General features: G+C 52.1%; 1 protein-coding gene across 1 annotated transcript; it reads left to right on the top strand.

Annotated features, from left to right (window-relative positions):
- Window positions 1-4647: 4647 nt before the first annotated feature.
- PITX1 (paired like homeodomain 1) lies at window positions 4648-19285 on the top strand. Its single transcript, XM_034067239.1, has 4 exons — window positions 4648-4852; window positions 13215-13396; window positions 16098-16303; window positions 18701-19285. Exons 2-4 carry the CDS (start codon window positions 13234-13236, stop codon window positions 19238-19240), a joined length of 909 nt encoding a protein of 302 aa, XP_033923130.1. The 5' UTR covers window positions 4648-4852; window positions 13215-13233; the 3' UTR covers window positions 19241-19285.
- Window positions 19286-23525: the final 4240 nt, after the last annotated feature.

The following is a 23525-nucleotide window of genomic DNA, read 5'->3' as shown; positions in this document are numbered from 1 at the left end:
GCCAGAAAGCACTGCCTGATACAGAGCTCCTGCCAAACAACGTGCATTTACCTCATTTCCACTCACAGGCCAATGCGGTCACCTATAAGGATTAACACTTGGGACCTGTGCACAGGCTGGAGATGAGTTTCAGATGGATCATCAGGCACTTAAATAGTTTTAGAAGACCTTTAGAAGTCATTAATCATAATAGATACAGCAATAAGAATACAAGACCAAGAAAGCCCTGCAGGGCTGGAGAAGAGGCAGTCCTGGCTCTAAGAAAGTCTTGCTCCACAGCACTGTTTAACATCAGGAATGAAGAGCTGCCAGGCCAAAGTCCTCTCGCCATGGCCCAAAGCCAATCCCTGGGGAAGAGGGAGGAATAAAGGATGCTGCCTGTCTCTGTCCTCAGCCACCTCTTTATGAATGAGCACAAAGTCACCCTTAAACATATGCTTGGAGCCTATTCAGGCCAAAGCTAAATACTTCTCAGCTGAAGGTAGATGTATCTATATCTATATTCTATTTATATACTATGCTATATCGATATCTATATTCTATTTATATTCTATGTTATAGCTATACCTATATCTATACCTATATCTGTATCTCTATATATATGTATCTATATTACATTTATATTATATCTACATTCTATCTATATTATATCTATATCAAGCCTACATTTTATTGACATCATATTTATAGTGTCTTTCTTTCCCATAGGCCAAGGTCTAAGAAGCTAGCTTAAGTAAATGCCAAGGTCCAACCCACAGCACTTTTAAGATCCACTGTGACATTGAGACAGTGCCTGAGCTAAGACACTGCTGCGCTGCCAAAGCATGGATGAATAATACAAAGCACAGCAGAGTATTTGGAGTCAGCTGTAACAATTAACTTGTGAGAATATAGGGTGTTACTCTGAAGGTGTATGTGGCATTTATCACTGTCTCACGAATCGGTAAGGCATGGAATAAACTGCAGTAGAGATCCTTGGATCTCTGTATAGACCTTAAGTAACTCTTCACTAATGCCCAAACCCCCGGATCCCATTCTTTGGCAGTAAGTCCTCAGACAGATCTCTAGAAAGTCATTAAATGTGTTGTGATTTAACTGGCAAGTAAACAGCTGACCACAGGCTGCAGGACCAGAAATCCTGCTAGTGCACAGATGAGAAGTACATCAATATTTCATTGATTGAGATCTACTCCAATTACTGTCTACATTGTGTAAGGAAACATCTCCAAATGTTGTTCCTGAGGAATAGCAAGCAGTTTTATTGGTGTCAATGTTGCCTTTCCAGTTGTCACAAACAGAGCTGTAATTCTTTTTGAAGGCCTGGCAGCATTAAACTGAGCATCACCACCCTCTACAAGACTTTGCTTGTTTGTTTTTGTTTGTTGTGGGTGATCCTTGGTTCGCAGCTTGTTAGCAGCATGTCACCAGGGAATAAATACAACCACACACACAAAAGGAACCTCTTTCCCAATGTCTCTTTTCAAAGCATCTTGCACTGCTGCTGTTTGCCAATGTGCTCAATTGCTGCAGCATTTGTCGCATGAAAGTCACCATTAACAGTCAGGGATGCAGAAATATCACATTTTATTATTACTGAAAGACTGCAAGGGTGATAAATACAGTGATTTAAACAAAGTGAAGGGATTTCCTTGCCACAACAGGCGTTTCCCGTGTTGCCATCTAAGCACCAAGGCAAGCAATGCACCCCCGAAAAAATCAGGTCCAGCATTATCGATCCAGCACACAGCTACAGCAACCTTTCACAAGCAGGATCAAAAGGATCAAAATGACAATAAACTCCACTCTGGTAAAGCTTATTCCATTTACTTAACACCTTTTTCCTGCTCCAACCTGCCCATGCCGTGGGGGAGGTCAGCGTAGTTGGTTCTAGGCATAAACCTCATAGGACTTGCTGGAGTCACACCAAAAAGGCTGGAAAAAGGACTTCTCCCAGTCCTCATGCTGAATTTTCCTTCCTCTAATATGCTTTTGACTCTTCACAGTGAGCTGAACAAACTCGCAGATATGTTTTCTAGGTGACAGAGCTGCTCTGCCTTTTCCTTTGTTATAGCTCATCTTCAGTGATGCCAGGCTGTGGATGAGGTGAGGTGGGACAGGAACAGCGCTGAATCCCATCCAGCTCTGGATCTTCCATCCTTAAATCTGAGGGAGACACTTCTTTCAGTGGGGAATAAGAGTGAGGCAGGGAGGAGACTGAAGTGCTGGAAATATTACCCTGAATGGATGATATTGCAGGTCTGACTCATACAAACCTCCCAGCGGAGTGAATGGGAGGGCTGCTGGACTTGAATAGAAAGGGAAAAACTCCGTATTGACTCCTTCCCCCTGCATGGTTTGGTCTAACTTGGGAAGAACAATATTTTCCAAATAATTTGTCAATTTGTCAGTTTTTCTGAGCTCTCCTTTCCATTTGGCTCCGAAACTAAAGTGCATGCACAGAAAGCAGCTTATTCCTTCGCAATCTGCCTCTTCTGGGAAGTTTAGGAATGTTACAATCCAGTCACGTTCCAAACATCCCAGTTTCTCCCAAAGAAGCAGTGTGGCCTCGAAGACATTATTCCAAGGATGCCCTAACAGGAAAGGCTGAAAATAAAGGAAAGGGCAAATATTTCCTCATTGTATTTGGAAATACAGAGAGATTTTCTTTAGATGAATGCTTGAGATGGTTAAAGAAAACAGTCTGCAAAACGTTCCTCTGTGAAGGAACAATTTGTGCCACCATCGTGGAAAGGGAGAGCACTCAGGGGCTGACCTTCCAGAAAGAGACTCCTACATCAGGGGTTATGATCAGAGGGCTGGACCCCCTCTTCTATGAAGCCAGGCTGAGAGAGCTGCATTGGTTCAGCCTGGAAAAGAGAAGGCTCCTTAAGGAGAGACCTCAGAGCAGCTCCAGTGCCTAAAGGGGCTGCAGGAAACCTGGAGAGGGGCTTTGGACAAGGACCTGTAGGGACAGACCAAGGGGAATGGCTTTAACCTGCCCAAGGGGAGACTGAGATGAGCTCTTAGGCAGAAGCTCTTCCCTGTGAGGGTGCTGAGGCGCTGGCACAGGGTGCCCAGAGAAGCTGTGGCTGCCCCATCCCCGGCAGTGTTCAAGGGCAGGTTGGACACAGGGGCTTGAAGCAAGCTGCTCCAGTGGAAGCTGTCCCTGCCCATGGCAAGGAGTTGGAACTGGATGGGTTTTAAGGTCCCTTCCCACACGAACCAGTCTGTGATTATATGATGAAATTCCAGCAGCGGCATCTGATCTTTATGGAGGAAGGATTCTGGCATCAATGGCCTATGCTGAACATGGGTGGGATGTTTTTGACATCAGCCATATTCACCTGCTCACAGTCATGACTCGGATTACTTGAAAACCTCGCAACAATTCAACATCTTGGAGGAGGTTCCTTAGCACCCACACAAAGACCTGGGCAAAGCCGCTCCTGGTGCACAGGAAGCTGTGGCACAATGCTGAGGATATCAGGTCCCTCTACAAGACTGGTGGGTCACAATGGATCTCCTCTGCTCCTGAGGCAGCCAGCCTGGGAATCTCTCTCCATCCTCAGCATGTAAACATCTGCCGGGGGAAGACTTTTCTCCTAACAACACATCATTAAACACTGATTTAAAGACAATCATCTTCCCTCTCTTCAATTTCACAGCACCTTTAAAACAGCTGTGAGGCTGCAGCAGGGACTATCAGCCCAACAGGAAACGCATTGTTAGCTCCCAGCATTAGAACAGTAGAATGCATTAATTTATGAGCTCCTACTCCCTCTCCAAACGTTTTATTATGTTAATATCACCTTGATGTGCTGGTAGGCCCCGGTGCCAAAGCCTCTTTCACACAGTATGTGCCATCCTAAATTACAGGCTGGGTGCCTCCTGGAACTGCCTTTGGAAAACTGGAGTAAACCAGCAAGCACTAAAGTTAATATTATCTTACAGACTAACAACCAGCTAATGCTCGACATGTGAATCCCATTTACTTCTTCTCTCTATAACAAATGGCAAGTGTGGGACTGGACTGTTCCTGATTTTATGCTATTTATCTTTCTGATCCATTCCATATTCGTTGTCCTTGGTTTTCCATGTGTGCGTGTGTGTGTGACCTGCTCTGCTTTGGAAAGCACAAAGCATGTCCCCATCACCGTGTTTGCTCGGTTGCAATGTGACTTGTGTGGTTTTATCTTGGAAGGAGACCTTCCAGAGATGTGGTAGAAGTGTTGGAAACTGCAGAAGCATCCCTGCGAAATTAAACTGGACAAAAGGCCTGGGGATGGGCAGCAACGGTGCAGAAGCATCCTCCTTCCCCCGGCGCCGTTTGCTGCCTCCACCGGGGTGCTCCGTGCTGCTCGTCCCCCTCCAACCCCAAATCCTGAAGCAGGAGCGTGTTTCAGAGGTAAATCAAAAAGAGCGCGGCCCTTGTCCCTGCCCCCTCGGACAAGAGCACCAACCGGGAGGAAATGAAAAGGGCAGGGGCCGTGTAACCGGGAGCACGAAACCGCCCCGGGGGCCGGCCCGGGGCCTCGCACCGGGGGCCGGCGGCGGCAGGAGGGAGGCTCGGCCGGGCGGGACGGAGAAGGAGGAGGAGGAGGAGGAAAGGGGGTGCCGGGCCCAGGGATGCCTTCGGCGGAGAGACGGAGGTGCGGGGAGCGGGCAGCCGGCGCCGCCGGTCTCCCGGTGCAGCCGGCCCTGCCCCCGGCCCTCCCCCGTCTGCGGCACCCTGGGACGGGGCTGACGTCAGGAGGAGACGGGGAAATCTCCCAAGAAAACCCTGGAGCGGCGGCCGGGACTCACACAGCGCCCGCCGGGCCCGGCCCCCCGCCGCCGCCGACCGCACCGCCCGGTAAGTTGCCCGGGGACGGCTCCACGCGTGTATCCCGTTCCCGTTCATTGCCGTTCGTAGCCTCCCCCCCCCAACCCCTCCGCTACCTCCTCCCGCTCCGGGCCCGCCCCACGCGTGTCGCCGCATGTCCCCAGCGGACGGCCCCGTGCGCCCCGTCCCGCCCCACCACGCGCGCTCACGGCTCCCCGTCCATCCCTGCGCGCTCCCCCGCTTCTCCCCACGCTTGTCCCGAGGGGAAGTCCCGATCCCGTCCCGATCTTGTCCCGATCCCGTCCCGATCCCGTCCCGATCCCGGTTCCACCCGGCAGCGGCGGGGATGCGGGGCTGGAAAACAAAGCCGGGATGGGACACGCCACCGGCGGTGGTGGGGAGAGGGGGGAGCGCCTCTCACCGAGCCGTCGCCTCACCGGCTTGGTGTCGGCTCCACACTCGCGGAGGCCGGGACGATGCGATCAGCCCGCTCAGCGCTCCGCACAGTCCTTGACATCTTTATACCTTGTATAAATTCTTTCGGGGTCTCTGCGCTTCGTCAGCTCTGACAAATGCGCTGGGAAATGCAATTCCAGAGGGGTTACCTCATTTTACACATTTATTAATATATATATATATTAACTTTTCTCCTGCCCCCAGCGGTTCTGCTCGGGTCGCTCCGCGGCGCACAGCACAGCGCGGCTCCCTGACATGTCCCCGGTGCCATCGGCCGGGGCTGGCCGGTGGCAGCAGCGCTGTGTGCGGAGCGATGCGCGGGGGAATCCCGGGACGAGAGGGGGGTATGAGAAGCGCGGAGCCTCCGCTGTGCTCGGTCGGGGCTGAGCTGCCGCAGAGGAGAAACGGCCCCTCCCGGGGGTGAGTCTGGGCCGTTGATGAATTCCCTCTTCAGGCTTTATTTTTCCCCCTATTTTCCCCCTATTTTCCCCCCTATTTTTCCCCCTTTGTGTGTGTGTTTTATTTTAAACCCAGGCACCACCTCTGGGACCCACAGGCAGTGCGAGTGCCTCGTAGCACAGCTCCGGGCTAATGCTTCCTGCCACGGGACAGAAATTCCCGAAGTAGGGAAAAAAAAAGGCTTTTCTTCCCTTGGTGTTAACCCGCTTAACCAGACGTGATGGTGTCTTTCGGTGACTGTAATTTTTTAGGTTTCACGTTATAAAAGTCACCAGGCGCGTTTTCATCCCTTTTCCCCCAATTTTGCTTTGCCAACCGCACCGCAGACCTACACAAAATCCGAGGCAAGAATTGTGCATAAACCACTGTCGTGCCTGAATCGAGGACCGATACACCGCTTCCTTTTTTAATACCAATAAAATATATACCTATTTTCCACTTAACAAACCAAGCTCCGTGTTCTGCGCTTTATTCCTTGCGCCAACTCCAGCCGCTGCTCTACACAAACCTGACTTCCGAATATTTTCTGAGAGCTCCTTCACTGACAGGACCTCCCCAGAATCCTTCATTTGCCCGAAAATATGGACAAAGTCCCTGGAAATCCTGTGCTGGAGCCGAGCCTGCATTTCCCTGGGAAGCTTTTAGCCGAGTTGAAGGGAGAATATCGAGGAATATCGAGGCAGATATTTCCTCCCACTGCCGAACAAGAACCTGGCCGGCTCCGCGGATCCTTTACAGTCGCTTTTATTATTCATGCAGGTTTTACTATTAAATCGTGTGTTTCCAAGAGCACATATCCTTCTATAGCCTTCTTCTCTGGGTTAGGGAAGGGAGCGCCTTTCTCCGAGGAAATAACCGCGGATTGAGCGCTGCATTATTTGTCTCCCTTGATGAGCAGCTCGGATTTATGTTGCTTTTAAATAACAAAAGGGGAGGAGAAAACATTCTCTAGTAAAGCCGAATTCCTTCCTTAGACCGCCTCCCAAACGTGCTAATAAAACTAATTCGTTTTATTTGCCCTGAACTTTTATATCTAACCCGGCGCGCTGATTAGCACAGCCCTCTGGAAGGGAGCGTGTTCCTATCTCTCCCCGAGATGTACCCGTTAAGATACGGCCTTTCCCACAATGAAACTGGGAAGAAAAGTGTCCCTCGCCTTTCTCTCTGTGGTGGTTGCTCCACGGGCAACGGAGCAGCGCCGGGAACCGCAGGGTAGCGGGGAGAAACCAGCCTTGGAGGGGGAGGAAATGCAAAAGAGAGGGGGAAAAGGGAAGTCAAAATGGAAAGAGAAAGAGGAAGAAAATGAAATTCAAGGAAAATGCAAAGGGAAGAAGAAAATAAGGAGAAAAAAAAGAACAAGGATAAAATAAGAAAGAAAAACAAAATGAAGATGAAAAAGGAGAAGGAAAAGAACATGAAAAAGAAATAAGAAAGAAAAAGAAAAATAACATGAAAAAGAAAAGAAAAAAGGAAAAAGAAAATAACTGTAAGAAAAATATAAGAATTACGCAAAAATAAGAAAAAAGTAATATCAAAAGAAAAAAATAAGATAAATAAATAAAGTTCTATAGAGAAGAAGCTGGGCACACACAAAGGTCAACTAACTGTTCCTCTGATTCTGCATTTTAAAGCAGGAAACGCACGGCTCTGCAAAGGTTCGCTGCTGTTTCTGAGAACATTAAAGAGTCCAGCGCGTTATTAGAATATTTCAGCCTTTCAGGAAATGTCCTGTTGAAGGGAAATGTGTTTCCCCCATCCAAATGCTGGAGCAATTAGGAGGTTGCTCGCTCGAAACAAGGTGGGGGAAACCCACATGGAAACACAATATCGGGGGTTCCAAGCGCAGCCTCGGGTGTTTTTCTGCTGAAAAAGGGGACTTCAGCAAATGCCAGCGGAGTGCCCGGGCCTTTGATTATGCTGCTTCAGAGGCATCTTTTTGAGTCCACAAAAAAGGCACATTTCGGGATCTAAAGATGCACACAGTAACATGAGCAGGCTGCCTCGCAAACTCCGGTGCCCCTTCCTCCATCAATTAATAAGAAAAGCATGTTTCCTCTGCTCGGAGAGGGAATTGTGGGACTATGTTGTATATTTTCCCTCCCAGGGAAACAGCCCCCCGTATTCCTCAGCTGTTCACCCGCCGGCTTCCTTCAGCCTGCGAACGGACAGGGATAAACCCGACCTGCTGCTCGCAGAAAATTCCTATTTTCCCAAGGCAGATTTCAGTGCCCGTGGGCTGGAGGATGCGAAACGGGCTGGGAAGCAGCTCCTGCTCAGGCATTTGGGGGGAAAAGGAGTTATCCCAGCGGCGGGCACTCAGCAGATGGTGTTATTTTGGGGGTGAGAGTAGGGAAAGGAGGGCCAAGGGGATCCTCCCCCCTTGTGCTCCCAGCTGCAGAAATCCGAATAGGAAAACCGTTTCTCCAGCCGTCAGTCGCTGCATTTCAAGAAAGCCTTGGGGTATCATTTGTATCTGTCAGAAAACATTAAGCCTTCAACTTTTTCATCCCGAGTTTTTGCAAGCGCTGCCGCGGGCCGCCGGCGCCCGAGGCAGCCCCGGGGTGGGATGGGGATGGAAGGGGGGAACCCGAACGAGCCGCAACCCGAGGCGCCCCAGGTGCCCCGGGAGCTGTCCCGGAACAAATGCCCCTGGAAAATCCCGTTTTCCCCGTTGGGTATCCGGGGTGGTGGGACGGGGCAAAGGGAAGCGGGATGGGGTAGGGAACACTGCGGGTTGGGAAGTTGCGGGAAACCCTCCGTCAAGCATCCGCGGAGGGGCCCTGCGCGCCTGAGGAAGGCGGAGGCTTGGCCGACACGCAGAGGGACGAAGGTTGTGAATCCAAAAGGGGCTGATTTCGTTTTGCTCTACTTCTTAGGAAAATTGCTCTCCTGGCTGCGCAGAGGAGGACGGGCCGGCTGGGAGCCAGCGTAATTTTCCACCTTCCTCTCCTGAGCGATTTAACACGCTCTCCAGGCTGGGCTCCTTCCCTGCTCGGCTTCCCGCTGCCGGCTCTGTGCGGCCAAGGGGGTACCCAGCTCCGGAAGATTCGTTCCCTGATCTTGGGGTTTGCCCCGTTTCTCCTTCCAGACAGGGGTTACGGTGGCAGAGGGGAGCGCTGAGCTTGGCCTTGCCCTGGGGATGTACCCTCAAGTACCTTGCGTGTAAGATGGCATTTGGAGTGATGCTGTTTTAGGGCAGGACACCCCCGGGACACTGCCCCGATGGAAACCACCCCCTCGGGGCACTGCAAGGACAAATGCACACACACACACACACGATGCGCTCCGTGCTCAGCTGAACGCCGCGCCATACTGCGCACACGCCTGCGCGCATCCCCGGCCTCTACTTCTTCCCAACCAGTGTGGGCATCCCGCATCCCAACAGGAAAGCCGGGAGCGGGGGCTGGAGGCCCAAAACCGTTCATCCCCCGTGCGGGGCATATTTCCATAGAGGAAAGCTTTAAAAATACCACTGCGCGCTACCGTGGCGCTGCAGACCCTGCGCGGGGGGAGCTGCACCCTTCGAGCCCCTCTTACCACCCCTTCGATGCCCCTTCGCCACCCTCTGGGCACTTCGGGGATGGATTTGTTATTATAAGTGGTTTTCCTGCAGGAACTCCCAGCTGCTGGTCTCCGCGAAGAGGGTGGAGGTTGGCTGGCTTGGCTGGAGCTCGGTTTGACAGGGATTGAATTGTCTAGGTTTGGCTCGGTTGCATTGGTTGTGGTTTCATTCAGCTTGGTTTGGTTTCTCTTGGTTGAGTTGGGTTGGTGTGGGTGGGCTTGGGTTCGGTTGAGCTGGGTTTGATTTGGTTTGGTTTGATTTGGTTTGATTTGGTTGGGTTGGGTTGGGTTTGGTTGGGTTTGGTTGGGAGGGAGAGGGCTGAGCCTCTCTTGCCTCACTTCAGCTCTGTTTTTCAGAGGGCTTCCCTCTCCCCTTCGACAGAGGTGCGTTTTGGAGGAGATGCCTTCATTTTTGTAACAATTCCCAATAGTTTATAGACTGAATCTGAGTCTATACAACTCTAATAAACCTGAAGAGGAAAACCTAGCAGAGACTGATCCTGATATACGGCCCAGGTGGTTTGGCATTGGCTGCAACCACTGCAGGCAGCCAGGGGTGGGAACCCCTTTCTGAAAGCAAAGATCCCCCCTCACCGGCACCCGAGGCACATGGAGTCATTCTCTCGGTCAGACACGTCCTGGCCTCTTCTCCACGGGGTTGTCACCGGCATGGCCAGCACTGATTTATTTATAAGCGCCATCCCTCTCCCTGGGTTATTTATAGCAGGAGGAAGCGGAGCGGTTTGTTTGCGGACTTCCAGCGTTTTACAGATCCCCGGTGCTGCCCCCAGACGGGGTCGGGGGGAGCGGTGGCTACGCGGGTGCGGAGGTTTCCCACGCAAAACCCTCCCGTGATCCCGCACACCGGCCGTGTTTCTGCCGGAGCTCCGCGTGTCCCTCTCGGCCCCGACCGTCCCTACCACGGGTCTGCACGGGGGTTCTGGAGGGGCTCTCCCATCCTCTGCTCCCTTCCCGCAGCTCCCTCTGGTACCCCCAATGCTCGTGGACGTGTGGGGGAAAGGCAGAGCCCGGGATCACCCGTCCTGCGTGACCCATAGAGCCACCGTCGGTGGGAAGAGCCGCGTGCTCCGAGCGGGGCATCAAGGCTTGCCTTGGGTGATGGCCTGACTGAAAGTCGGGGCATGACGTCAGGGAAGCAAAGTGTGACGTCAAACGGATGGACCTGTGACGTAGCGCCTGTTAGAGCGGGTTGGCAAAAAGATGTCCCTGACATCCCGAAACAGAACGGGTCTGGAAGGGTGGAATGAGGAGAAAGCGCAAGTCTGGGGGGCAAGTGCCCTGTTGAGTGTGTTCTGTTGTCGTAATATGTGTTGTCGTGACCAGCAGCATGGAGGATTTGTCTCTGTGGGACAGGAGTCCTTAAATCCACCTAAAACATACATAAGACATGCAGAATATATACACACATATATATGTGTGTATGTATGTGTGTGTGTATATATAGTTATAGATGTATGTAGCTATATCCTCCTGTATGAGACCGCCAGCCCGAGCTCCAGTGTGTGGTCAATGCCTGACCCACGACACTTGAGGGGAGCTCAGGAAAGAGCCGGGAGCTGCTCCCGAGGGCTTGATGGCGGCAGGATCAGCCCGTTACTCTCTATTTAAAGCGTTGTGGAGGGTGTCTGCCCGGGATCCCTCTCCAAAGGAGTCGGGGGGTGGGCAGCGGGACCCGGCGTTACCACAGCATCGGTGAAATCACGGCGGTGCCTGGGGCTGATCCTTTCCTAGGGAAAATTGAGATTAAAACGGCTTTGTAAAAAGTAAATTTACAGAACAGAACAAAACCTGTAATTAAAAAAAAAATAAAAAGGCACAAGAAAAGGAAAGGAAAGATCTGTCCCACACAAATAGAGGCAATAAAAGGGACCGTGAAGGGTCTCAGGCACTGTGCATGTCTGGAATCGGTCACCTTCCTCCTCCTCGGAACCAAGGTCATCCCCACCTCTCTCTTTTTGCCCAGGGGAGTGTCTCCATTCTCCCAGCGCCTTCTGCACCAGCTGCGCCTCTGGAAAAGCAGAGGCCTTGCTAAATATTTGCATTTTAGACCATGTCCAGCTTTAGCAGCCAGGTTCCCCTCGGGTGCCCGAAATACCCCCTTCGTTTGCAGACTCCTGAATGAAGTTCAGTCGGGAGCGGTGGATGGACAGATGGACACTGATAGATCACTTAGAAAAGGGGAAAACATTAAATAAGAGAGGGTTAGGGAGACCTGACCCTGCCAGCACCCACCTGTACATCCCCTGAACTCCATCAGAGGTGCAAGGGTGAGGCTTTGGGCTCTCCACGCCCGGTGTCCCCGCTTGGGGGGTACCCGGCTGCATCACCCCGTACCGGTAGGAAAAGCCCTGCGTGGCTGGAACTTCGTTTCCCTCCACTTTTCCATAAACCGGTTCAAAAGTTCTCTCCCACATCTTTACTTGATTTGAAAGCAAAATAGAGTGTCAGGATGGATCAGTTAAAACGAGCCGAGAAAATAAAGAGGAGAGACCGTCCTTTCCCCGGGCGGGGTTACACTGGGGGCCTTCTACCCCTTTCCTTTCCCCCTTCTCCGGTACCGGTACCCCCGGTTACCACCTGCCCCCCAGGCTGAGGGTGGGTTTTCCCACCTCACCAGGCACAGGACTGCTGTTATCCGGGAGGGCTCACGGCCTGCGCTAGCAGAACAGGAACCGGCCCCTCTCTGCACTGGAACAGGGCGCACCGGTGCCTGCTGCAGGGGAGTTGGGAGAACTCCGGCCCTGGGTGGGGGTTTCGGGGTGTCAGAGCCGCAGACACCCCTCCGGAGAGCAACAGCGGGTTCGGCTACGGGAGGAAAGTCATTTGTTATTAATCGCATGCTGGAAGCTGACGCGATGGGAGCGATCGCACTGTGCCCCCAGCCGCGTTTTCTAAACCCTGCAGTCAGAAAAAAAAACCCATTTCAAAAAGGGTGAAACCAGCTCAGACACAACCCCCGGGCCCGTCATCCCGACACAAATCCCTTCCCCTGTTTTCCATAGCAATGAAAGTTGCGGCGCGACCGCTGCGGGCAGGAACGGGCCGCACAGCCCCGCACAGCCCCGCACAGGGATGCTGAGGGGTGCGCAGGATACGCTTTCACTTCAGGGCCTGGAGGCAGAGGTTCCGTGCTCCGGGAGGCCCAGCCGGCCTGGCTGCGGGGATACCCGCGGAGGTGCCGCGCTGCGCGGGGGCGCAACCTGCGCGCTGCGGAGGAGGGAGGGGTGCTGGGGTTGGGGGGGTGGGTCCGAGCCGCCCCCCATGCGGAGGGGGGTGATTTTCCACCTCTCCATTCGTTTCTGGAAGTTTTAATACCTCAAGGGCTTGGGGGAGGGGATGGAGGACGGAGGGGGGCGCATCTCGAAGCAGTCGCAGCCGGGCAGCAGGGGCCGGGTAGGGTGTGCCGCGGACCTGGCCGCGGCCGCGCAAGGAGCGCGCACATCGGCGGGGAGCGCGGAGGCAGGTCCGCCCGCGCGGCCGGGCTGGGCGAGCGCTAGATGGAGTGATGCATTAGCGAGACGGGGAGGTTTTAACCTTCAGGGGGAGGAGCCCCGTTTAACTACAGGCATTTGTTCTAGGGCAGGTCACTTTAATCTCTTTAGCTTTAAACTGTCCAACTCGCAACTCGCGTTTCTCTATAAGGGATCTTTACCACTTCCCTGCCTATGCGGCCGGACTGCCGTGCCTCATCCCGAGCAGAGACAGCCGGCTTCGAGGCACTCCCCAGAGCTCTTCTTCCGACACCCTTAAAATAATCCTATTAGTAATAAGTGGATTTGCTTTTGCTTTTGTTGGTTTTATATATATATATATATTTTTTAAAGAAAAACATAATAATAATAAGCAAACATCTCGCTGCTTTCTGTGTGGAATAAACACCTGCAAACTCCCCCAGGCAGCCCGGCGCCCCTGCCATGGATTCCTTTAAAGGTGGAATGAATTTGGAGAGACTGCCAGAGAGCTTGAGACCCCAACCCTCCCATGACATGGCTTCCAGCTTCCATTTGCAAAGATCTTCGGAACCCAGAGACCCGATCGACAACTCAGCCAGTGAATCCTCCGACACGGAGGTGCCAGGTAAACCCACAGCCCCCCGCGCCCCCCGCTCACCCGCACCGTCTCCCCTTCCTCCCTCCCCCCCCCCCACCGCGCTTTCCCTTCCCTTCCCTCCGCGGGGATTTGCTCGCACCCCCCGCACAACCAGAGGCGATGGGGGGATATGGGGGAAGGGACAGCTGCCGGTGATCCCTGCGGATCCATCCCGAGATCCCGGGATCCGAAGCTCCGGGCAGCCGTGGCTGGCGGTGACAGCCCGCAGGGAGAACCCGCACGGATCCCAAACCCCATTCCCGAGCTGCTCTTCTTTAATTGAAAATGCAGTTATTAATTGATGGGGTGGAAGGGAAAGGGGGGACTTTTCGGGGAGTGCGGTTTTGGTGGATGTTTCTGAAGTAATGTCAGCTTTCGCCCGGGTTTATTTTCCAGCTGGGGTGGTGCAGGGATGGAAAAAGATCCTTCTGTGAAAAGAGGCGGGGGGGGAAAGGGGAAAATAGCTTAAATAAGGAAAAAAGTCCTCGTAAAGCAGGAGAAACGGCATGGGCCGAGTGCAGGTAGCGCGGGCCGCCGCGGAGGGGATGTGCGCGGCCGCGGGGGGACTGGAAAAGGTCCCCGGCCCTGACCACCATGTGCTGCAAGGACTGAGTGATTTCCCCGTTTGCACTGAGTTCAAGTAGAGGCATTTATATAAGGACGAGGGCAAAAGCTGGGAGAAGGAAACAAAAGCTGCAGAGAGAGCGTGAAAGCCCTGAGACCATTTGTAGGGGGAGTTTATATCTTATTTCATTTTAGCGTTTCAATAGCTGCTCTTGCTCTTCGGAGTTTGAACAGGTCCCAGAACCTGGGGTGAAGCTGTGGCAAGAGTTGGTCCCCAAGTGGCACCCGGTGATAAACGGGGTTTGAGTTGTTCTCCCCAGCCTGATTCGCAAACAAAGTTAGGGACCGGCGTCTGGAAGGGACTCTGAGATTAGAGGGGATTATTGGAGATTAGAGAGGGAGATTTGCTCCATTTTGCCCTACCCCTGTGTGTGACCTCTCGGTGCTGGCGGAGGGCTGGGGACCTGCCTGCTTTTCTTCCCCGAGAAACTGCAAAATACCTTTCACATTTGGTATTTTTGATGCGAGGAAAAAGCTACAAAAGCCGCTTAAAGCCGATGCGCTTTGCGATTTGAAATTGTCCCACAGCCCGTTGCGGAGGCCGCCTTTCTGAGGGAATCCTGGCAAGGTTAAACCCGGAGCCGGGACGGGGGGCCCGGGGACGGAGCCCACCGCAGTCGCGGCGCTTCCCCGTCCCTCCCGGCTCCCTTCGGCCCGGTTCCTCGGGCTCTCCCCGGCCGAAAGAGGGAGGATTTGTCTCTGCCGGCTGATTTTGGTTTCTGTTTCACCGCCGCGGGGCCGTGCAGCTCAGCAGGGCCCGCGCTCGGGCCCGATCTGGATCGGGAAGGCTCGATGTGGCCGGAAGGTTCGGGGAGCTCGGTGGCTCCGGGGGGGCCGGGAGCGATGGGTTCTGTGCTGCAGAGGCCTTGTTTGCTCTGTAAACCTCTTACGGCAGAAAGGGTTCGTCCGGGCGGCAATCGGCCCCTCTTGGGGTTTGCATTGAGCCGTCGGATGCCCCCCACCCCGCTTCTGCTCAGGCGAGGAGCGGTTCAGGGGTGACTTTGCAAGGACGAGTCCTCCCGGGCTTTAGATGCAGCCCGCGATTATTTTTAGACTCCCGGTTACCTCGCAGAGGTCGGGGCTGTGGAAATGTCCCCGGGCAGAGGCCGCTGGGATAAAACCCTCTAAAAGTAGGGGAGGAGGACACCTTCCAAAGGGAAAACGTCCACAGGAGATTCCTTTAGGCAGAAGCAAGACAGAGGCTACGGGGATGGCCGCGGACCCCGGCCCCGCAGCCTCCCTCGCCTGTTTGCACCTTTCCCCTCTCCTGCCGGGGCCCGGGCCGGGAACAGGCTTCGTTTCAGGCCTTTGACTCCCGTACGGAGCACTTTAAGCAGGCTGAATCCGGTCGAACGCTGGGCTGGGAGAGCCAGGACCGCCGTTACGAACCGGGAGCGGGAATTTGTCCCTCTCTGCGGTGGGGCAGGGGTCAGATTCCTGCTTCCAGCCCGCGCAAATCCCAACCGCGAAAACTCTCCTGAATTTCTTTTCTTTGCTTCTTTCGATACGATTTTTGCAGACGGGTTCGTCCAGGCTCGAATTAAAATAAACTTAAAATCCTAAAAGCGGCGAAAGAGAAAAAAAGAAGGGGAACAAATCATTAATTGGGGGAGCGGAGAGGCCGAGAGAGGGGGTGACTTTTGCAATGAATCGCTGCTGGGTTTTACACCCCTGCCCTTCCACAGTTTCTTGCTGCTGCCGAGCACAACAAAGACAATGGAGCAAAGATCGCGCCTTGGCTTTGAGGGAGTAAAAAGGTGCCGCGGAACGGCGGAGCTGCCGGTGTTGCGGGCAACCCGTTGCCCGCGACCGCTCTCGCTGCCCAGGCCCACTCCTATCCGGGCCGCTCAGGGCAGAGCTTTCTGCTCCTTCCCCGGTACCCCCGGGTTTGGCTGCAAGGCTCTGGATGGGTGTAAGGCCCGGTAGGACCGTCGCGGGTGCTCCCGTTTGCGGGGCGGGCAGTGCTGTGAGTGCGGAAGGGGGTGCTTGTTCCTTTGTGTTCCTGCATTTCTATTTGCAACAAAGCAAATAAACTAAAACCCCAACTCCCGACATCCCACCGCAGAAAAGGAGCGCAGCGGCGAGCAGAAGAACGAGGACGGGGCCGCCGACGACCAGGCGAAGAAGAAGAAGCAGCGGCGGCAGCGGACCCACTTCACCAGCCAGCAGCTGCAGGAGCTGGAGGCCACTTTCCAGAGGAACCGCTACCCCGACATGAGCATGCGGGAAGAGATCGCCGTGTGGACCAACCTTACCGAGCCCCGAGTCCGGGTAAGAGGGGCACTCAGTGTCGCCAGGGTGCAGGCCTCTGGGAGGGGGGGGTCTCGGCGGTACAGTCCCTATTGGGAGCTCTGCGGTGGTGTGCGAGCAGCCCCTGGCCGCCCTGCTCTTGGCTTTAGTAACTAAAACTGGGATCCAGGCCGGAGAGGGCGAATCCAGCTCCCGGCTGCGGGGAGATGTCCCCCTGAGAGGGCTGCAAACGCGACGGGCCGAAAAACGGGGGTCGAGCAAAACGGGGGGGGGGGGTCAGAGCTAGGAAAACGCCTGGTTGTGGGGAGAAGCCGCTCAAGTTGGCCTAAACCCCCAGCCCAGCAGCTCCAGCTGCCCTTCCGCTTGCTCCGGTTATTCCCGATAATCCCAACAATAGCGACAATCTCCCACCAAACCGCCTCTGGATGCGATCGCGGCCGCGGGATGCGGCTGAGACCGGGCCCGGGATCTCGGTGTCAAGCTTTCTCGGCCGGGCATCTTCCGTTTGCTAGGGCGATGGGTGAAATGAAGGACAAGGGCCCCTCAAAGTCAATAGAGTTGTAGACACTTTACACGCTCCGGAGCCTGTACCACCATATATATACGTGGTGGCTAAGTATATATATATGGTGGCTATATATATATATATTTGGTGGGTATATATTTATATAAATATGGCCGATATATATATATATATATATATATATATATACATGGAGCTATATATATGGAGTCTATATATACATGTGTATATGCATATATAGCCTCGGTAAAGGATAGAGAGATTTCCTGCTGAAATACCCTGGCAATGAACGACCGGACCAAGTGGCTCGGGTGTATTGATCCCGACTGTCACCGTTTCTCTCTTCCCGTTTCCCCTTGGGACATTTCCCGGCGCGGTTCTTGCCGTGGCCGCACAGCCCTGAACCGTTGGCTGAGCGGGTTACCGGTGAGCGGAGAAACACGGGAGAAAACGGGAAACGTTCCGAAATTCCTTTTTTTTTTCTTTTTCTTTTTCCTCTTTTTTTCCTCTTTTTTTCTTTCTTTCTTTTTTTTTCTTTCTTGTAATTAAACGCCGAGTGACCAAATCGGATTACAGAGATTGTGCTTTAAACCTTTCAAAAGTAAACACCCATTTGCAACGGGACAAATGCATCTGAAAGCATTGTCCTAATTGAGTTGAAAACAAAACAAATCCAGAGCATTAATATTGGGGGGATGTTTGAGAAAGCGAACAAAACTAATATGAGTTGCTATTAACACGATTTCGTTTCCCTTCTGTGTAGAGATCTTTTGGTTTGATGTTCTGAGATTGCAGATTGCAAATCTAACCTTAATTTGCTATGAGGGCTTTCCTTTAAAATGTCTAGGAGCCATAATTAAAACTATTACCATCATTTTCAGGAAATTCCTGTCTGGAAGCACCTTCCGAGGAGTATATTAGAGGGTTTGAACACGTTGGCTTTCGTTTCCCATTTATACGGGCTTCTTTTTATTATTGTTATATTTTAAACTAGACTCCTCCATCCATTCCCTCCCCCCCTGAAATTTCCATCCTCGAGGCCGGTGTTTCATAGCAGTTGCGCCATTTCTGCGCCGGGAAGGGAGGCCCAAATCGCTGCCCCCTTTTGTCCTCCCTCTGTCCCTGCGGAGGGCACGCAGCCTCCGCGGGGCAGGGCGCAGGGAACAGCGCAGTTCCGGTGTCCGCAGGGAGGCCGGGGGCGGCGGTTCGGTGGGAGAAACCCGGGAATACTGGGGGGGATGAATCTGGAGAGGCTCGCAGACCAGGGCAAGCCGGCAGGCGGGAGAATGCTGGATTTTAACCTGGAAAAAAAGAATTTTGGGAATGACCGGCTTCAATCGCGAAGGCTCTGCCGCTTTCCAAGGGCTAAAAAAAAAGAGAGAATAAATATAAGAGAAAGCCTGGACCAGGTTTTTGCATCAAATGCCAGGAGCGGCCCCGCTTCTCTGTTCCCTACTCAGGGCTGTAAATCCCAGTAGATGGAAGGGCAGAGGCTGCATCTAAGGGCGATGGGGGGATTGATTTTTTTTCTCCCCCCAAACCTAAACATACTAATCCAATCCCTCCTTTATGATCTCTAACAAGGGGCTTTTATTACACAGCATTAGAGTTGGGAAACGCGGTGGAGCCGCGGCGAGCTGGCCCTGACCGGAGCCGGGAGAGGGGGGACCAGGCACCCTCCCGGACCGGCGGCTGCGCGCATCCCGCGGAGCGCAGAGGGATGCGCGCAGGGACCGCTGTGCGCGCAGCACCCTGCGGAGCTGGACTTTCGTCCTGCGGGGTTGGGAGGATGCAGGGAGTGGGCTTTCACCTCCCTTCACATCCCAGGGTGGGGGTATTGTGCTCGGCTGCCTGCGCTCTGACCGTGCCCTGTCGGTGCCGTTCCCCTCCCGCAGGTCTGGTTCAAGAACCGCCGAGCCAAGTGGAGAAAGCGGGAGAGGAACCAGCAGATGGACCTGTGCAAGAACGGCTACGTGCCGCAGTTCAGCGGGCTGATGCAGCCCTACGACGACATGTATGCCGGGTACCCTTACAACAACTGGGCCACCAAAAGCCTCACCCCGGCGCCGCTCTCCACCAAGAGCTTCACCTTCTTCAACTCCATGAGCCCCCTCTCCTCTCAGTCCATGTTCTCGGCACCCAGCAGCATCCCCTCCATGAACATGCCCTCCGGTATGGGCCACTCGGCCGTGCCGGGCATGGCCAACTCCGGCCTCAACAACATCAACAACATCAGCGGATCCTCGCTCAACTCGGCCATGTCCTCCCCGGCCTGTCCCTACGGGCCACCGGGCTCTCCCTACAGCGTCTATCGGGACACTTGCAACTCCAGCTTAGCCAGCCTCAGACTGAAATCAAAGCAGCACTCCAGCTTCGGCTACAGCAGTTTGCAAAGCCCCGGCTCTAGTCTAAACGCCTGTCAATACAACAGTTGACGGACTTGACAAAAACCACCTCCGACAAAACATCGCCGACAAAGCAAAGCAGAAGTAAAGCGACGTTTAACGGAAAAGAAAAAAAAATATATAAATATTAAAACCCGATGATGCTAAAAGAAAAACCCGAGCAAGTGAGAGAGGAAAAAAAACAGGCAAAACAAACCAAAACGCCACCAAAAAATTAACCCCCAAAAGCTCCGCGGACTTCGGCTGTCTAGATAAGACAATATTAATGCAAACCAACGATGCAACCAATAGAGCGCTTAAGTAAAAAGAGATAATAAATAACAATAAACCATCAAAAACCGTAAACGGACCAGAAAACTTTTGCGAGAGACACCGAAATCTGGTACATGGATGAGTTGCAATTTTTTTTCTCTGGATTATGCGGGTTGTATGTGTTTACTTGAACTTGCACAGGAGTTGGTAAGGCGGCCGCTTCCCCGCGGGGAGGGCGGCGAGGGAGGGAGGGAATGAGGGAGGGAATAAGGGAGGGAAAAGGGAAGGAGGGAGGAAGGGAGGGAGGGAGACGCCTCGGTGGTAAAGAGCTGGTGGGTCGGTTCTTGGCCGCTTTTCGCCCGGGCAGAGTTTGGTCAATGTTTACCACTGAGAACCAGAATCACACTCGGAAAATAAGAAAACAAATAGGGAAGGGGGAAGAAGAAAAAAAACAAACCAATAATTCGCAGAACGGATTCTGCGGGAAAACGATTAAAATATTAGGTATGAAACTATTAAAAGTAATAATGACAAGGGTCAACCACTTATATAAGGTTATATTTATATGTACCGTTGCATTGTGCCGGATCATTGTCCTTGGCCGTTGAATAAACTGTTTTTAAAATGCATGATTCTTGATGTTTTTCTTTAGTTGGAAGCTATAATCCAGTCATTCCTGATCCTAAGCAGCTCAAGGTTCCTACCTCGTCATCCTTTCCAAAAGACTGCAGTATCCCCGGTTCTCAGAGAACACAGAAACCCTCCAGCGAGGCGAAAACTGTTCAGCATCTTCCCCATACAAAGTCTTATCCTGATAATGAAATTATCATTCATCTTTATTGAAACGCAGGGGTTCTTTTCCTCTTAAAAGAAAGCCCTAAAACCCCAAAACCCCTTTTAGAGAGTCTAGGGGGAAAAAAAAGAGACGGAAAATGGTCTGTTATGAAGTGAATCCAGATACTGCATCTCTGCTAAAGAAACAGCGAGCCTCGGCGTCCGGAAAGGTTGTTTAGCAAAGCTGAAAGCGTTCCTTGCTTTTCTAACTGTGAGGAAAAACAAGGAACAAAAAGATCCCCACCCGATCTTAAGGTGTTGTTATCTTAAGGTGTTTTTATGTAAATGTAGATACTTTTAAGAAGTGCTTGTTGGCAAAAACAGAAAACTTTTTAAAAAATTATAAATATGATTTTTATTAATACTCATACAAAGCGCATATGAAGTTTTATTGCAGGCATATTTGTTGCTTATTTTCTTTTTGTCGATACTTATTACCTGTAGATGACAAAGAAACATCAGATGCACCCGGTACTTCTTTCCCAGTGTATTTCACACCTGTGGTAAACGTTACGCTGGATGTTTCACTTATGCTGTTGTGGATAAGGATGCGGTATAAATATTGTTTTATAAGTTATGTTTTGTGATTTTAATTCCTTTTTATTTTTTTTTCCAAAAGTAAGAGCATGGGAATAAAAAGAAAAAAAAAAAGAAAAAAAAGAAGAAAAATACAAAATCAAAACGAAATTTAGAAATGCCTTTAATGTTCTTTTCTGGGTGTGTTTAAGAGATTCATTAAACAAGAGCAGCAGCTTTCCTCAGCCCAACCTCCCCATGGGGGTATTTTGGGGGGATCCCACTGTTTCTCCCAGGGAATTGCGCCGCTCTCCCGCTCCCCCTCGCGTCTTGGGAAGAGAGGACCCAGTCCCAAGGGCAACCCCAGCCCTGGAACTAACCCTCCGTTAATTTGGTATCAAACCGTTCCCGGCGGCGGCGGAGGATGCTGCGGCCCCGGTTACCGCCGGGAACAACACTCCGAGCCACAGGCTGGGGTTTTCCCTCCCCCGAGCGTTCATCTTCGCACCCCGAAGTTCATTCTCGCACCCCCAGGCAGTTCCGGGACCGCTTCGTCCCTCCCGAACCGTTTGGCCAAGGTGCGTTTTTCTTTCTCTCCTCCAAATTGTCCGAGCTCCTGAATTTTAAAGGTTATTCAATGGACTTATTTCCCCAAGAAGCTTTTGCAAGCACAACCCGCCCTCATTTCATTCCTACTCCATTTCTACCACCATGACCATCAATATTTGATCGAAAACACCACTTTTCCAACTAACGAATCCATGAATCCCCGGCGGGAGGCCGGATCCGCCGGCAGCCGCTTTTCTCCGCGGGGAACAAGCCATTACCGGGGCCGCTTCCCCGCAGCCCCAGCGCGGTGTTTACGCGTCCGCGGATGTCCGGTCCCCCCGACAGTTCACGGCTCTCTGCATCGCTGGAGCTCCGAGGGGAGGTTTCAGCAGAGAGGAGCTGAGGCTCCGCGGCTACTTTATCCTTATCATAACCATGGGACCCTGCGCCACACCGGGAAAAGGACGGGTTTTCCCTCCGTTTTCCATTCAGGAGGGGATCTGCAAGCTTATTTTAGCCTGTATTTTCTGTGTTCATTTTCTCCTGTTCCAAATCACTGCAGTGCCCAAGTTTAGTCAATTCCTGCCGCATGTTTTGGTTTTTGTCGGAGTCATGAACCCTCTGAAATTCAGGCTCGGGGAGCAGGGACACATCCCGCATGGAATCCTGTGCCCGTGGCCGTCACCGGTGTCCCCAGGAATGTACCAGGGAAAACTGACCCGCTGCTGCTGGGTGAAATTTGGGCATCTTGACACATTTATGGCGGAGGGAAAGGAAAATTCATGGGAGACACTGGGCAGAAAGCAGCTCCTGCAGCTTTCCTGCGCGCTTTTACAGATGCCCTGCTTCCAGCAGCATTTAGGTCTCCCTTGCAATGATTAGAACCTGAATTATTTGAGTGTTTGTTGTGTTTGAAGCAAGACTTAGAACTGCCTTACCCAGGCTTCCTTAGGGATATGCCTTTGGATGTTCCCAGGTGTGTGACCGCGCTGGGGGCAGCCGAGGGGGGGCAATTATTTAGTGATCTTTTAGCTCCCAGTGTTCCCAAAGGGGGGTCCCACGTATAACTTGTCTCTCCCCATCACTCTTCATACCTTGGTTATGAACTCTCCTTGCCAGCGCCTGGCTGATGGGTGTTTCCCATCCCTCACCCTGCACATTCCTCTAAGCGGTTTCCAGCGCATGAAGCTCAAACAGGGATTTCTGGAAGCTGTGCTGTTTCAACCTAATGTAGCTCTAGCCTGGTGAGACTCTGCCTGTTAGTGGGTGCTGCAGAGACCCTCAGACTCTTGCCCACAGACTGTAGCCTTACCTTTGTCAAGGCAAGCAGAGAAATACCCAAATCAACGTTTCCATTTATTCGGGGCATCCTGGCTTACCTCTGAGTTTTCCAAAGCAAAGCTGCCTGAAGGAGGAGTTTGTTTGGTTTTGTTTGGGAATGCTGTAAGGTCCTGAAAGGTCCCAAATGACCAACTCAGGAATTGCTACACGGGGGAGGCTCCTATTGCACCAGCCCAGATGAAGTTCACAAAGACTTCATGCCTCAGACTGCGCTGTTCGTTCGAGATTAAATGTCTTCTAATAAAAAGCTGTGGTCAGTTTAACTCCAAATTGCATACTTTTCTTTATCTGTGGCCTGGAACTCAACAAACTATGCAAAGTCCCATTTAAATTAATGGGATGCTTCAGTATTGATTTTAATGGGGGTTTGTATAATAAAAATAACACTTAGAAATGCCCTAACATTTTGTTGCAAACTTGCAACAAAAGTCGCTGGAACTGGGATAATAAAAATACAGGCTTTATATGAAACCTATGCAGGGTTTGTCATTAACTTCAATGGCACAGTATCAGGCCTTATTATTTTAGTATACCCCTTCTATAAGTAAAGAATTACTCATATATCAATTAAAGAAGAATTCATGATACCTTTTCTGTTCCAGGCTGACAGCTTGTATGTTAAAGCTTAGCTGGATATTATCAAAACAGCCAAGGTATTTGGGCTCATAAACCAGCCTGTATACAAGAATTGAGCACAAGCAAAACTAAGAAACTCCGCATTGTTTATGCTTAGAGTTTGCCCATCAAACAAAGCGAAGTTATTACTCCTCAAACCAAAACTGCTTCACATCCCTCCTTTAATCTATCCAGGGAACAGTTTTCT

This window comes from Melopsittacus undulatus, chromosome 10 (genome assembly GCF_012275295.1).
Source record: "Melopsittacus undulatus isolate bMelUnd1 chromosome 10, bMelUnd1.mat.Z, whole genome shotgun sequence".
Lineage (NCBI taxonomy): Eukaryota > Metazoa > Chordata > Aves > Psittaciformes > Psittaculidae > Melopsittacus > Melopsittacus undulatus.
The sequence above is the reverse complement of the archived record's forward strand: the minus strand, read 5'-3'. Positions and strand labels throughout refer to the sequence as shown.